Source organism: Salvia hispanica, chromosome 3 (genome assembly GCF_029641045.1).
Source record: "Salvia hispanica isolate PSC_SH4W2 chromosome 3, Shi_PSC_v1, whole genome shotgun sequence".
NCBI lineage: Eukaryota > Viridiplantae > Streptophyta > Magnoliopsida > Lamiales > Lamiaceae > Salvia > Salvia hispanica.
This window is the reverse complement of record NC_142694.1, coordinates 29,581,808-29,597,177: the sequence shown is the minus strand read 5'-3', so window position 1 is coordinate 29,597,177 and position 15,370 is coordinate 29,581,808. Positions and strand designations below refer to the sequence as shown.

At 35.9% G+C, this 15,370-nt stretch overlaps 2 protein-coding genes across 2 annotated transcripts; one reads left to right on the top strand and one right to left on the bottom strand.

Annotated features, from left to right (window-relative positions):
• Window positions 1–1,545: 1,545 nt before the first annotated feature.
• On the top strand, window positions 1,546–4,332 carry LOC125209045 (pectinesterase QRT1-like). Its single transcript, XM_089067904.1, has 4 exons — window positions 1,546–1,720; window positions 1,807–3,002; window positions 3,122–3,958; window positions 4,043–4,332. Exons 2-4 carry the CDS (start codon window positions 2,746–2,748, stop codon window positions 4,188–4,190), a joined length of 1,242 nt encoding a protein of 413 aa, XP_088924030.1. The 5' UTR covers window positions 1,546–1,720; window positions 1,807–2,745; the 3' UTR covers window positions 4,191–4,332.
• A 1,283-nt stretch (window positions 4,333–5,615) lies between these two features.
• Window positions 5,616–10,431, bottom strand: LOC125217028 (mitochondrial import inner membrane translocase subunit TIM50-like). Its single transcript, XM_048118850.2, has 10 exons — window positions 10,042–10,431; window positions 9,569–9,657; window positions 8,841–8,877; window positions 8,611–8,672; window positions 8,388–8,501; window positions 7,900–8,004; window positions 7,686–7,784; window positions 6,667–6,823; window positions 6,450–6,552; window positions 5,616–6,039 (listed from the first exon to the last, which is right to left on the bottom strand). Exons 1-10 carry the CDS (start codon window positions 10,304–10,306, stop codon window positions 5,994–5,996), a joined length of 1,077 nt encoding a protein of 358 aa, XP_047974807.1. The 5' UTR covers window positions 10,307–10,431; the 3' UTR covers window positions 5,616–5,993.
• Window positions 10,432–15,370: the final 4,939 nt, after the last annotated feature.

Genomic DNA, 15,370 nt, shown 5'->3' with positions numbered 1-15,370 from the left:
TATTATTAGTACTAGCTATACAATCTTTTAATACTTTATAGAATCTAAGTATTCTAAGAGATCTTTACCAAAAAAAAAATAAGTGTTCTAAGAGATTTTTTGAAACATTTTTATATTTCAACGAATATTCAGTTGAAAACTCACCGGAACTAGCTATAGAGTTTCCCTTCACTTTTCTTCCTAATCTATTCAATTCTTACCAACAAAATTAATTACAAAACATTTTCATCTATTAAGGTTTCAAATTTTCTATTTTAGTTAATTAGTGGAGTAACAAATATTTTATGTCCCATAAATATATTTTCGGGTTGGGTACGGGATATCCAACATGGGTATCGGGTAATCTCGAATCTCGATATATTGCGGGGCGGGTATTGAGACAACAAATTTGGCTGAAATCGGATATGGATACTCGAGTTGTCGGGTTACGGAAACCCGCATCGCCACCCCTTTCTACCCACGTACTTCTAGTTATTCTAAATTTCACACTATTATTAACTGCTTCCAAAGTTATCACAAGGAACCATTATTAATTCTTCCATATATATTTATCACAATGTGAATCTATTATTAATTGATTCCAAATTTATAACAAGGTGAATCCATTAAATGTCACAAAGCTTAACCTGAAGATATACTATAATTTTTATGTGCAACTGTTAAGTAAAGTTCTTACTCGTCTCAGATTTGAGATTTTTAAAACTGAAATGGTAAATCATCAAAGTTCCAAATTTTGCAGTTATTTATGCTCTGTTTTACCGATGAAACCCGTAATAATGTTGCAACCATATTTTATAATTATATAACCATCGTTTTAAGAAAATCACACTTTGTTTTTATGCGCCACTGTCGCTTTGCCCACATAATGGTTGCCACATTATTGTGGGTTTAATGTGAAAAACAACATATCTCCGTCTCTTTTTAGTAAAGACATTTCTTTTGGGCACGGGATTTAAGAAAATTGTTTTAAGTGGGTTAAGGGAAAAGAGAATAAATTAGGAAAAAAAAATAAAGTAAAATAGATGAAGAGAGAATGAATAAGTAAAAGAGAAAAAGTAAGAGAAAGGAGATGTGTTACTTTTATAAAAAAATGATTTAGTTATAGTAGAACAATCCAAAAAATGAATACAATTCAACTAGAAATGAACGAAGAAAGTATAAGATAATTGCAAAATTTTAAAATTTGGTTATTTACTACTCCAGTTTTGAGAAGAATGAAACCCCAAGTTTGACTGTTATTTGTGATTTATTTCACAATTTAATTTTTGTGTATATAGAAGGTCCATAACGTTTGTCTGTTTACTCACGTAGTTAATGACTCAAAGGTACAACATATTGATTGTACATGGAAAAAGAACTAAATTTTATTTATGTAATCGTTGATATTTGGTAGCTCTGACAATGGTAGATTAAATTAATTAACCTATATTATTAATCATTTGGTAGCATAAACTATTTATGTTTAAGCCTGTGATTAAAAATGGGTCCGATACAATAATTTCCTATATTTTAGACAAAATTATCTGATCATCATGGTCTGATTATTTTATCTGGATCAATTTTAATATTAAAAAATTATCTTTTTATTATTTCTCTACAACAGTTCCATCTAAAAAAACTACACATCTCAACTGCACGAGAATGTGCAGATTGGCAGAAAAAGGTGAACGAATCTTCGACAAAAAGCAATCGCAATTCTCAATTCCATCATCCCACGCAGGTAATTTTGATTAATTTTTTCCTGAATCATGTTCCCTGATCAATTCCGTCATAAATCACACAAGGCAATTCTGTTGTATGAACTAGGTCTTGCGCTCTTGCTCGTCGCTGGAGTCGTGGTCAATTGGTCGTCACTGCAGTCGTGACCACCAGCACCGAGTCTTTCGCATAGTGGAAATCTGATGCAAAAAAGTTTAGATGTTTGTGAATGTGAAATTAAGATGTTTGTGAATGTGTTGGATATGTTTGGTGTTGGGAACTTACGGAGTGTGTCTCGGATGTGGAACCTGTTTTGCGCGGCCCACTCGTTGTAGGTTTCGCGCTCTTTTCCGGTGGGTTTGGACCACCCGATTTCGTCTGCGACCTCAAACTGGAAGGCTGAGGCTGCCGTGATAGCGAATGAGGCGGCGAGGAGGAAAGTGGCTGCTTTGGAAGCCATTGATTGGGTTATGTATATAGGTGAATTGAGATGAGAGAGGATGAAGAAATGGAATGTGGTGATGAAGATGGTGAATTGATGATATATATATAGGCGTAGGAGGAAGAGAGAGATCGCATGAGGAGTGGTGAAGTGAAGTAGTGTTGGGAGTGGGGTGATTCAGTTATGCTTACGTGTTTTTCTTCTTTGGAAACACTCAACACTTGCGCTCATTCAGTCAAACATTTTCAGAAATCGGTTCAATTATGGTCCCTTTTTTTATATTTATTATGAATATTTAACTAAAATAATAAGTACTTTAATCGACGGTTGTATTTGTGTATTTAAAGACATGCTCTAAATTTTAATTGACGTGCAAATTTATGTATTTAAACCATTATCTAATTCCCAATTTAAGTTGGTCCGTCAAGCAATATTAGCACACGTTCTATCTAATCTTATAACCTCCTCCAACTCTCACAAATCCTATAGCTAGCTTCCATTTAAATCTCACTCATTCTTCTTCTTCTTCTAATAACTACATTTGTAATGCTCCATTCACGATTCAGCTAAACAATACATATCTACATGATAATCCCCTAAGAATAATGAAATTGTTGTATTTGAGTGTTTGTTTTTGGCTGATTCTGATATCAGAGATGGTGTTTTCGAGCTACATTTCATGGGACGATTTGAAAGTAGAAGGTGAGAAGCTTCAACCCCAAAATGCAGCAGGGACAAAGCGCGTCATCGTCGTTGATCAAACCGGAAAAGGCGATTGCTTAACCGTGCAAGCTGCAGTTGATATGGTGCCCCATCAAAATCCCCATAGGCTCAAAATCTACATCCTTCCTGGCCTCTACAGGTTCATTTTCACCTTACCTCATTTTTTCTCCATAAAAACGCACGTGTTTAACGTGGGGAGTTTTTTATGTTGTGGCTGAGGCCTTCACTTGAAAACCGTTTTTTTTTCTTTCTTCTTAGAGAAAAGGTTAATGTTCCTGCTTCGAAGCCTTATGTTTCATTCATTGGAGATCCGGAGAGGACAGAGGCAACGGTGATAGCATGGCACAATCGAGCTTCGGATTTGGATGAGAACGGCGGTGAGATCGGGACGTTTCGATCAGCCTCTGTCACCATAGAAGCGGACTACTTTTGCAGTGTTGGGATCACTTTTCAGGCAATAAATAAACCCTTTGCCCCCCATTTTTTTTGTCCACTTTTGTCATTTTCGTCCGTCCCTATTTATTACTATCTATTTTCACTTTTTACCATTAATGTTAAGAAAGCGTCATATTCTTCTTTTCCAATTCTTTTTTTTTTACATTTCTTAAAACTCATCGTACACTCATTAAGTCTAATGTTTTTTTGTAAGCAGAACACAGTGCAGTTTAGTGCAGGGGCACGTGGGAATCAAGCGGTTGCGTTGAGGATATCTGGCGATCACTCTGTGTTGTACAAGTCAAGATTTTTGGGGTCACAGGATACGCTTTTGGATGAGAGTGGGACGCATTTTTTCTACAAGTGTTTGGTGCAAGGTTCAATTGATTTTATATTTGGCAGCGCGAGATCACTGTACATGGAATGCACCATCTCCGTGATCGGTGAATCATTTGCTATAGCAGCACAGCGTAGAGACACTGCCAACGACGATGGAGTGTTTTCGTTTGTGAATTGTACGATACATGGAGGCGGAGGCGGAGGCGTGTTCTTGGGGAGAGCGTGGGGGGATTATTCGAGAGTAGTATATTCATACAGTGAACTCGACATAGACGTGAAACCGCAGGGGTGGGACGACTGGGGAAAGCCATCAAGACAAAAGTATATACTATCATACCTTGCCTATTATTTATCATCAAAGCAAAGCAAAGAAATAAAGTAACTATGTAGATTTTGGTGTTGCAGGACTGTGTTGTTCGGAGAGTACAAGTGTCGAGGGAAGGGAGCGGATAGGCGCGGAAGAGCAGCATGGTCGAAAGCGCTAACGCACCACGAAGCACAACCTTACCTTGATTTAACATTCATTTCTGCCATCCAGTGGCTAAGATTGTAGAATATCTCATATGTAGGAGTACTATTCTTTAAACTTTATAGTATTAGTAATATTTTTTGTATCTGTTTTACAAATAGCATGAATTGGTACTTGCTCAATCTTGCCATCTTTGAGGTTATAGTGAGTTTGAATCTTTTCTATATTTCTTATTTTGGTAATATTTTTAAGCTCAAGTCTCATTACATCCTTTTCTTTTTTAGCATGTCCTTATTCTTAGTATTTATTTATTTATGTTTTTGCTATAATGCCCATGAATTAGAAATTAGAAAAGGAACTTTTAATTCTTGGCATTCTTTGCTTTTTCTGTGGAAGACGAATTCCCAATTCTTACTTCTCATTTTTGCCGCAACCCCCATTAGATGTAAGAAGAATTCTTAGTTCTTGCACGAATAATAGTAATATTCAAAGAAGTTAGAATGTAGGTAGACATTTTACATTTATGTACACTATAAAGAATTATCATAATCCATTACACTATTTATAATAGTAATAATCAATGTTGCAATGTAGATAAAACATTTATTACAAGGAATTGTCTTCGTCCAAAATATTAAATGAGTAAATATCTGTAGTCTATAGAGATGTTTTAAAGATTCTCGTATCTAAGGAGTAATTTCGAACACAATTTGACACACAACAAAGTTATCTCTGATACAAAAATCCAACAGATAAATAGTCACTCCACCAGCTAGTTTACACCTCAAATCCTAGTCAATTACCTTAACTCAAAAGTTTAATTAATTATCGTGTGAATAATAAACTATCAACCATCTAAATCTAGGGAAGAGAAAATGTCATAAGAGATTTGGAAATTTAAAATTGGGAGTATCATTCTATATTTCTATTAGTTCAAAATTGTCAAAATTTTGACTCTTTATTGATCTGATTCTCCTCTCAAATTTATGGAATACTCCCTCCATCCGCGAATAAGAATCTCATTTCTTTTCTGCACGAGTTTTCTACACACCTTTCTTAACACTTCTTAAAACTCGTGCCACCAAGTAATAAGACTCCTAATAGCACATAGAGGGAGGACAAATTTGATGCAAATCAAGCATACATGAAATCGTAAAGACCATGAAGTTTAGATTCATTTTCAGTTATTCCACGATAAATCTTTTTTAATGAATTTAGAAGTGATGAAAGCCAAGAATATGTGTGAACATCTTAACTGATGAATTAAACAAAGTCAATTAATCATAGTTAAAACGTCATGTAATTGATAAACAACAACAATATATTATATTTATACGCAAGCGACTAAATTTTTCCATTGTGAGACAGTTGAATATAAATCTAAACTTCAGAACCTTTCTCGTTAATTTTTAATGTCGTGGGACGATTTATAACTAAAACTACAGATGTTAACACAATTGATCCTATATTTTATTAAAAGAATGATTTATATTGGATTAGATAAAGGCAGGCTGAAAATGGTTTCAAATTTCGATAGTCCTTAAATGTACTGAGTAATTAGTCAATCCTAAAGAATGTTGAACATAAAATCGAGAACTACAATACAGCAACAACCCCTGCTTCTATACCTGAACTAGAGCTCACAAAAAAGAAGAAATCCTTGGAACTTTTTCTTTTGTTTATTTTTTCTCCAACCTAGATAAAAGAAGAAAAAATGCAGCTAGAGCAGGAGACAAGGAAATATTAAGTTCAAAATGTCAAATGACTTCCATAGTTTCATTTTCAACACAAACATATTCATTCGGATGAGAAAAACTGGTTTCTGTCAACCGAGTTGAACACCTCAAAAAATATTTGCTTAGTCAGAATCCAACCATTCTCTTCAATCTATCGTTTCCATAAACGCCCCTGTTGTTTCTGCTCTTGCATACGCCTGCAGCTCAAAGATAAACATATTAGACATTTTGGAGTTTGGACTGTATTCCAGCACATGTTTCCATCCGACCAACAAATGTTTCACACCCAACAAATGTGAAACAACTCAAACAGCATGAAACACCTTACCATACAATAAATTAACAAAATTTGTGTCAAATTCATAATGGAAAGTAACGAGTAAGTGTAACATTTTATACAACAACATAAGCAGAATATAAAATTTGCAGTACACGTTATATGACTATCAAACTTCAATAATTGCTACTGGCACTTAATGTGGTTGGCTATTAACATAAACCATATTTCGGAGATTCGACATTTATTTGGGAAAACAATTATCCTTCGCTACATATCCTCCTACCTCAACCCAACCCCAAAATAAAGAAAAAACATAAAGAAACTGACCTTTGATGTTCCTTGGATCGTTCAATGAACTCTTTGGCAATATCACGCCCTTGGTACGAGGCTAGAACAGTTCTGATGTCAGCTGGTCTGTGCTTAGCAACATCTGAATCCAAACAATGTAAACAACATATTCCAACAGAAAATGAATAGAAAATAAATCACTTATCAAGCAGGTTGGCTTGGCTCACACAAACAAAATTGTAGTTTCAATGCTTACATTCAAGAAATGGAATGAGATCTAGAAGTGCAGTATCGTCCTGTTCTCCTTGCCACGGTTTTACTTGAACAGAGTTTTCAGGCTGAAGGCTACTTTCTAGAGCATGACCACTAATATATATAACCTTTGCAGGATCCCGATTCAACATCGACAGATCCTACAGAAAGAGTACGTCAAAAAAAGCAATATTGTACCCTTGAAATAATACAAGTATTGCAACTAAAACAACGAAAATCAAGCATGCTTGCAGGTATTTAATAGATTGTCGATAAGGGAAAGATGATTTTTTTTGTTACATCTTCACCAAAAGCAGAATTAAATTCCAGATGCAGTGTTCTCATGGCACTACATTGCTTTCAGAAATCAATTCTTAGAAATTTTAACACCCATTTCCAGACTGTAGTCATACAATGAATGATGTAATCATAAATTAAAATTAAAAAACAGCAACTCACATTGTTGATTCTATGTTCCTTTCTTCTTTAGCAATATGCCTAATAAAAACTAGTCAAAGGTGTGTAATACCAACTACTCTTAAAAAATTGACATAAAGAGCCCAGAATTGAATCATCCGGTAACTCAGTCTGCCCAAGAGATGCATGATAATAACTCAGGAAATAATTGCCCAAGCATGTTAGACATAAGTAAGGGCCTTATATTAGTAGCTAATAGCTATCCAGCAGACCAGCACATTCACTCAATAGTTCAACATGGGTTAGTAGTAACATTCTATAACTAAGTTGACATCAGAAATTCAGAATAAGCACTGATTAACAAAATTCATGTTTATGAGTTTATCATTTGAGCCACGTGCAGTAATATATATTAACATGAAACAAATAAATTCAACAGCAAAAAGAACGATCATGCATGTAACATCAATAATAGAAGTCTTTACATGTCTATTGCTACAATGTTTATCTGTTTCACATTTACCTTTTCTTGGATATATTTCATCAGTGACATTATATGTACATAAAATTTCATATGATATCATAAGTAAAAGTGAATATACATACCCTATAGTGCTTGCCATTAACATATTTTGTTTCACCCCTTGAAAGCCTATACCGGATACAGTGTTTTGTATCCAATCTTTCAACAACAGGATCCACATACTGTAATTAAGACATACCATTAAGTGTCATAAACAATAAAAAAAAGATTAGTAACATACGGGAAGTGAAAGCAACAATGTCTTTCATTTTATATATCGAAAAAGTAAAGCCTCACCATATTTAATTGGTCAGAGTAGACTATAATTTCGTAAAATTGAGCTAAATACTCAAGAAAAGCATCAACACCAGGCCTCTTAAATGTTCTCCACCCTCGGTCACGCTTCATAAGCACAATCAGAAAAAAGAAATACAGTGGTTAGCATATCTGACCCATTATACTTGCATCAAGAAAGAACTTAAAACCAACATATGTGAATATTATGCGTGTGTACTTATATACATATTTAATGGATGGTTAACGGAGGTAGATCACACAAAGATTGATCCAAATTGATCATTAGTTAATAGGGGGGGGGGGGAGTTGTTTAGTTGATCCTCTCCCTATATGTATATACATATCCTACAAAATTTAAGGTAGCAACCTAATTAATGACAAGAACAATGTATAATTACACATAATATAATATGTGACCAATGCATTAATCTATGAGGCAATAGACGTGACATCAAGCAAAATAGTTTTAAAAAGCATACAAATGATACCTTCCAATCAGAGTATATCAATGTCTCATTCAAATCTAGAACAAGGGTGAAAATATGTTGCTCCAAAGGGTGCAAATCAGGGAGAAGCTTATCTGATGTTGGTTCCGTGAAACCCTGAAGCAAATCAATAAGACATAGAAAGAGTCTTTAAACTGACCACGGGTTTAAACAAAGTAATGAACTCTCGCACTCAAACATGAAAAAGCTAACATATACTTATTACCTTAATGTGTTCTTCAGCCAACCTCCTCAAATCAAGGTAAACTTCAACTAATTTGGCAGGACCTGTAACACACCAAATTAAAATGAGACATCCAGTCAAATCAAGATGTGATCTTCATGGAATAGTACTGAAGATGATTGGTAAAGAACAAACAAAACAAACTATTCTATCTTATCTTATCCAGTTATAGTAGTAAAAAAAAAAAGACCTTCAGAAGAAAACAACTTCACCTGACATTGCTGCAGCACGTAGATAAGCTTGGAATTTCTGCAGAAACAATTTGTTACATTGATTGGTAGTTCATGCCTCTTCATTTTCAGCATGACAGGAAGAAATTAAATCTCTAATTTCAAGAGTAATCCAAATATCCCAGGGGCCGTAAGCACAAGATCATGCTCACATAAGTAGCAGTTTTCCAATCATATAAATTGCTATCCTTCCTATTTTGCCAAATCTCATCAATGGGCATTTCCCATTGACTGATCAAGCTCTAGGGTGGGCATGAGTAGTTGGCTTAGAGCATCCCAGCAATACACAAGAATCTACAAATTACAAACCTCCAAAATGCTACCAAATTTATCATAGCAGGCATTCTCTTTAAGAACATATTCAGAGTTGTATGGAGAAGAATGAAGCTTATTACTTTAAATAGTAATATAGATGTTTTAGACTCATGTTCTAGTTTACAATGCCATCACCGATACTTCAAGAAAACATTAAATCAGAAAAAGGTGTTCCTCGTCCTTGTCTTCCTTGGCATCTGAACAAGTGATCATCTAACTACAATCATTTTTCTACACACACAGGGCAACATTGATGTAAAAACATGCCTCCTCTAAACTCATCAACACTCCACGTCACCACCATCCAACACATATTTCAGAAATGATTACAATGCAATAATCATGTGAACTAACATACATGCAAATGCTAAACAGAGAGGGAACAGAAAACGCACATCTAGAGAAGTCGCATCATCGGTAACAGTGTACTTTGCAGATGCACGAAAGCTCTTTGTCTTCTCATCAACTTCATCGGTTGTGTAGGCTACAAGTAAACATGTAGTTGCACGTAATTAAGCCCGAGCTTCAACCTAACAGTATCTTGTACACAAATCTTAAATGCATACATGCAATATTGCAATTCCTTCTCCTAAGTAACGTCCATAATTACTGATGGTGCTTTGATGAAGTTCTTTCATAAAACATAATGAAGCCTCTTGGAAAAAAAGTTTAAGAATAAAAAATCAATGAAAAGGAAAGTCATATTCCGAGACATGTATTACTTTACTCTTCAAATAACAATGGATCAAAGCAGGTGAATTTACATATATACCTCACCTGAATGAGCAAAAATAAATTGAATGGGGACCAGAACATTCTCAAAATTCCTAAAAATAACAAAATTGAAATGCGAAAGAGAGATATCAACCATATGTGGCGTAGCCGGACGTGGCGATACCACCGGTCAAGGCGGCAACGAGACCGTACTTGAGAAAGCCCCAGGAGCTCTTCGGCGACTCGGCTGCCGGCGTCGGACCGCTCGGAGGCTGCGGTGTCTGCTCTGCGAGGACAGATGCTGAGATGATGGAATCTCTCGGGGTATCATTGGCGGCGGTCGAGAAAAGCCGGCGATTAGTCCTCGAACTCGAAATCACAGAATTTAATCGAGCGCAATGCCGAGATAATGCAGACATCGATCAGATTTATTTGTTGGTGTGCAAGGGATCAGCTAGGGTTTTGCACTATAGGTTATGGGGTTTTTCCAAGGTTAGGACTAGGGAACTTCAGTCAAGATTCTAATAAATCCCAAATTGAAAATAATGTGGGGATTGTATCCTGGCTTCCAAGCATAGCAAGGGGTTGCTGTCATTATAAATTAAAAAAATTATATTTTATATAATATTTTAATATTATAATTTATTACTCCTTTCGCCTCGGATAGTTTGTCTCATTTTTTAATTTCGGTCTGTTTTACGTAATTTGTCCTATTTCACTCTTTACCATTTTTTGTAGTGGATCTTATATTCCACTAACTCATTCATACTCACATTTTTATTATAAACTAATATATAAAAGTTCACGTTCCACTAACTTTTTCAACTCACATTTCGTTAGAACATCAACATCCATATTCTTTGGTATGAGCATAGAAGTGGGCCCGGACCCACTTTTATTCATTTTTTACTCCATGTTCTTTGGCAAGAGCACAACACCTACATCCACACTCTTCAGAGCAGCTCAAGAATCTCATCATTCTATTATTCAATTTAAATAAAAACATTTTTAAAATTTAAAAATGCATTAAAAATACCCGAAATACTATTACAAATTACTAAAAAATTAAAAATTACATAACTAAAATCATACAAATTAAAAATTACTCTCCCCGTCCCACTTTAGAAATTCCGATTGAGTTCGGCACGGGTATTAAGAAATGTAAATGAAAGTTGGTGAAAAAAGATAGTGGAATGTGGGTCCTACTATTTTATATAGTTTTATAATAAAATGTGAGTGAAAAAGGGTTAGTGAAATGTGGGGCCTAATACCATTTATAGAATATTCCAACCGAGACTCCTAAAGTGGGACACCAAAAAATGGTAAACCGGGACTCCTAAAATGCGACACCAAAAAATGGTAAATCGGGATTCCTAAAGTGGGACGGAGGGAGTACATAATTACATCCTAATAAATACATTCGTGGAAATTTAAAGAAGACTAGCCCGATGGCGGTATCCCAATTGAGCTCGGAGAGCTCGTATCATTGCGTGATGTGAATCAAGTTGCTCGGGAGTCATCCGAGACGTATCGGTCATACTGATTTGACCCAAAAGAACCCACAACGAGTTGGTGGGGGTGAAGCGGCACAAAGGGATCGGGAGGTCGCGGCGTGACGGCGGTTGGCCGTCGCCTGTTTCCTTCCTTGCGGTCGGTGTTGGGAACTGCTTGGGCCGGCGTCGGGGCTACCCAAGTGAGCTCCGGCAAGCTGGCTAGCCACCTCATCCTCGCCGGCGTCGGATAGGGATACCGACCTCGATCGTTTGCTAGAGGAGCTAGAGGAGGATGTGATGTCTCCCTTATACTTCGGATGATGGCGCACCTCCTGCTAAGCGTTGAGATGCTTTAATGGTTTGTACTGAATTGATTGGTAGGTCGACATAGCGGCCGTGATGATGTCAACCTCTCTTGTGCTGCTCCCTGCCGACCGTTGTTCATGGAGGTAGTACCCCTGGATCTTTTGGATTTCATCGTTGGCTCTTTCGATGGCATTGCTGATACGCTCGGATTTTGCACTGTTTTAAGGCCATTATTTGGTCCGTTTTACTATCAAAATCACTCTACATGTCCATTATTTGCATATTTTATACATATTGGTATTTTGACGTGTTTTGTGAGAAATGTGCATATTTGAGCCGAAAAGGGGAGTAAAAACGCATAGTCTGGAAATCTGGAGTCAGACGGCGACCAGCGACCGCCGCGAAGTTGTACGGCGACCGCCGGCGCCCAGCGGTCAGAGCCATGTGGCGGTCCGCCTCGGAAATTTACGCTAGGAGAAGAGTCTCGCCCGGCGACCGCCGGAGGACATGTGGCGGTCCGCCACCGAAGGGTCAGAGTCTCTGGACTCCAACGCGGCGGCCCGCCGGAGAAAGGCGGCGAATCCGACCAACCCTAGATTTGCTCCAAGACTTACCAAATTTTGAAGATCTTTTCCTTCTATGATGAGGAATAATTTTCCCCTATAAATAGGACCTCAAGCTTCATCAAAAGAGGAGAACACATTCATAGAGAAAGAGAGTTACTACTTGCAATATTCATAGAGATCAAAAGCTAGAGTACTTCAATTGTGCAAGGAGTTGGAGAAGGATTTCAAGAACATCAAGAACGACAAGGATTCTACCTACGGGTTTTATTTGCTTTAGTTTTATGTTCAAATTGTTTTCCCTTCAATCTATGTTTTTAGTTTATTCAATTATGTGTAACTAAACTCATAGGATTCTAGGGATGTGTTAGTAGCAACTTTGGTTATACAATTCCGTTTTCTATTTAATATCCGTTTTGTTTTTACTTTGTTTCTTCCCTAAGTTAATCATGATGCTTCGTAATTGAGTGACACAATTATGTATGATTTAATATAACTTAGCTTCATAACTGTGACAGAGTTCTAGCGAGTTAGATCCACTTAGTAGACACTACAGTTAGCTTCCTTTAAAACGGCACTGTTAATTGAGAGTGGGGACTTTTCAAGGGTCTTAGGAGCTTTTTGGAGTTACGTATTAGGATTGACAACCCTAATGTTAGTAATCAACGTTTGTATCGCATGAGCATAAGCTAGGTAACTCGTCCTTTCAAAGTATTAACTGTGCTAGGGTATTGTAGTTCGGAATTTGTATAACCATAAAAGTGAAAGCACATCCCTGGAATTCCCTTATCTCTATACTTTTCTCTCCGTGATTTGCTTGCATTTAGTTGTTTACTGCTTTTAATATTTTCTGTTTTCAAAAATTTTCAAAAAAAAATTCTTGTTTCTCCAGATAGTAATTGAGTTCTAGTAGGAGATAGACACTTTGTGTACGTCTTCCCCGTGTTCGATATCCGGTACTAACATTTTGCTATACTATACCTACTCTGTATACTTGCAGGTATTTATAGTGCAAATAAAAAGTGCATCAATTGCGCACCATACTCTCATTGCGCTCGATGGTTCCTTCCGGTCGGTTGGCATTGTACCGGCGAGAGACGTGTCACCAAAACCTATCCCCGGTTTGATTCGTGCCAGTTTTCGCATCTTCGGAGATTTCTAAATAGGCTTTGAATAACTTCTCCATCTCCCCCGAAATGTACGAGGTGTGGACGTTGGGGTCACCGCCGGTACTGCCACGAGTACGGACACAGACACTACGAGGAGGAGGAGCGCCAGAACCTCCCTCCGGTGGCGTCGGGGCGCTCCCTCTCGTGCCAGTTTCGGGAGCCCACCCGTATTGCCCCTCGACATCTTGCTCGTCCACCGTGTAAAGTTGGTAGCCACCCGGAATATGCGAACCTTGGGTTTGAGAAGGGAGTGAGAAATCCGTATCCGATTAGGGAATGACGACGAGCCGAACCATTCGTGGTTCCATCCGCGGGAGTTGGAGGGGTGATCGTCGGAGCCGGACATTTTATGCAAGAGTGAAAGAATGAGAATTTAGACGAGAATTTAGATGAGAATTTAGAGAGAATTGATTAGAGAATTTAGAGAGAATTGATGAGAGAAGTATTTTGTATAGTGTGGTGTAAAAAGTTTTATGGCGAAATGAGGGTATTTATAGATGAAAACGTGAATTTTGAGATAAAAATAATTAAAAATAAATTAAAAATGGAGAAAAAATAGATATATTTTATTGGCGTGGGAAATCAATTTTTTTTAATTTAATTATGGTCACGTTGCATTACTACTTCTGTAGACTTTTTTATAAATCAAATATTAGTATCATTTTTGGTATATTAATTGATTAGGACTATATTTAAATATTCTTAGCATATTAATAATAGTCATCAAAAAATAAGTTTTCTTCCATCTCTAACATTTTATATGTTATTGAAATTTTCTTAGCATATAAATTCCTTTCGTTACATATAAAATGGATGTTTTCTTCAACCATTAATATTTTATATTCTTGCCTTAAAATTTTCTTTAATTATTTTTATATATTATTAAAAAAGTTAAAAGTTATAATTAATTAATAATATACTAAAATAGTTCAAATTATGCTAACTTGGTTATCATATTTATAAAAAAAATTCAAATTTTAAAATTTTAACATTATACTATAAAAAATTGTTTAAAAAGTAAAGAAATAAAGATAAAACTTATATGCATCAAAAATTTTAAATTAAAGAAATAAAGGCCGCAAATTGTGGAAAATGTCCATTATATTAGGTGTATTTAGTTTCACTTCATATTATACATGAGTATTTATTACACATAACACATGTCATAACACTAATTGGACACCCAAGTCATATTATCAACTTGGTATGTCTAGACTAGGGAATATTTTCTCAATGTAATATATGGCTTGAAATGATTTTCGTAGAAAATTTCTACGTACGTAATACCCTTAACTTTTTAATTAGACCGAACCGGTTTTATATTAACCGGTTTTATAATTATTTATATTATTTACTTACTATATTACCCCTATTATATTTTTATTATATTTTAATAGTAAAAATAATATAAACATTAATCTTTGATATATAAATAAATCGACCTGCCAATGATAAAAAAAAAACACGATAACTCATATCCAATTCCGAATCTCTTAAAACAAACATTAATCTTGATATATAAATAAATCTTGTATATAAATATCTCCATATCTAGCCGCTGAAACTCATACTCCTCATCCGTCGTGCCGACTCTACATTAATACTCCTCCATAGTGCCGCTGAAACTCTGCATTAATAATCCTTCTCCATAGTTAGAGATAGTAGAATCTGAGCAATGGCTAACATTGAAGAAACTATGCACGAGATATTTGGATCTGGGGATGAAGATGAGTCAATGACTTCAAATCAGTCGAACAATGATTTGAGTTCGGAATTTGATTTGCATGGAGATGATCCAAACAACGAGATAGGTATTTACCAAATTTATTATTCCGTAATTCATTCGATAAATTATACTCGCGGTTTTTTTATTTTTATTTTTTGCTTTTTTAGATGATATGCACAATCTATATGAAGACTCGTTTAATCAGCTAATTCGAGAAGGCCCTAAA

What these genes read in the sequence shown, in the direction of transcription:
- LOC125209045 (XM_089067904.1), top strand. Translation starts at nt 2,746, where the DNA reads ATGAAATTGTTGTATTTGAGTGTTTGTTTTTGGCTGATTCTGATATCA. An exon ending in ATCCTTCCTGGCCTCTACAG is followed by an intron (nt 3,003 to 3,121) that starts GTTCATTTTCAC and finishes CTTTCTTCTTAG; the next exon opens with AGAAAAGGTTAATGTTCCTG. An exon ending in GGAAAGCCATCAAGACAAAA is followed by an intron (nt 3,959 to 4,042) that starts GTATATACTATC and finishes TTGGTGTTGCAG; the next exon opens with GACTGTGTTGTTCGGAGAGT.
- LOC125217028 (XM_048118850.2), bottom strand. Translation starts at nt 10,306, where the DNA reads ATGTCTGCATTATCTCGGCATTGCGCTCGATTAAATTCTGTGATTTCG. An exon ending in GTCCGGCTACGCCACATATG is followed by an intron (nt 9,658 to 10,041) that starts GTTGATATCTCT and finishes GTTTACTTGTAG; the next exon opens with CCTACACAACCGATGAAGTT. An exon ending in ACTCTGACCAATTAAATATG is followed by an intron (nt 7,785 to 7,899) that starts GTGAGGCTTTAC and finishes TCTTAATTACAG; the next exon opens with TATGTGGATCCTGTTGTTGA.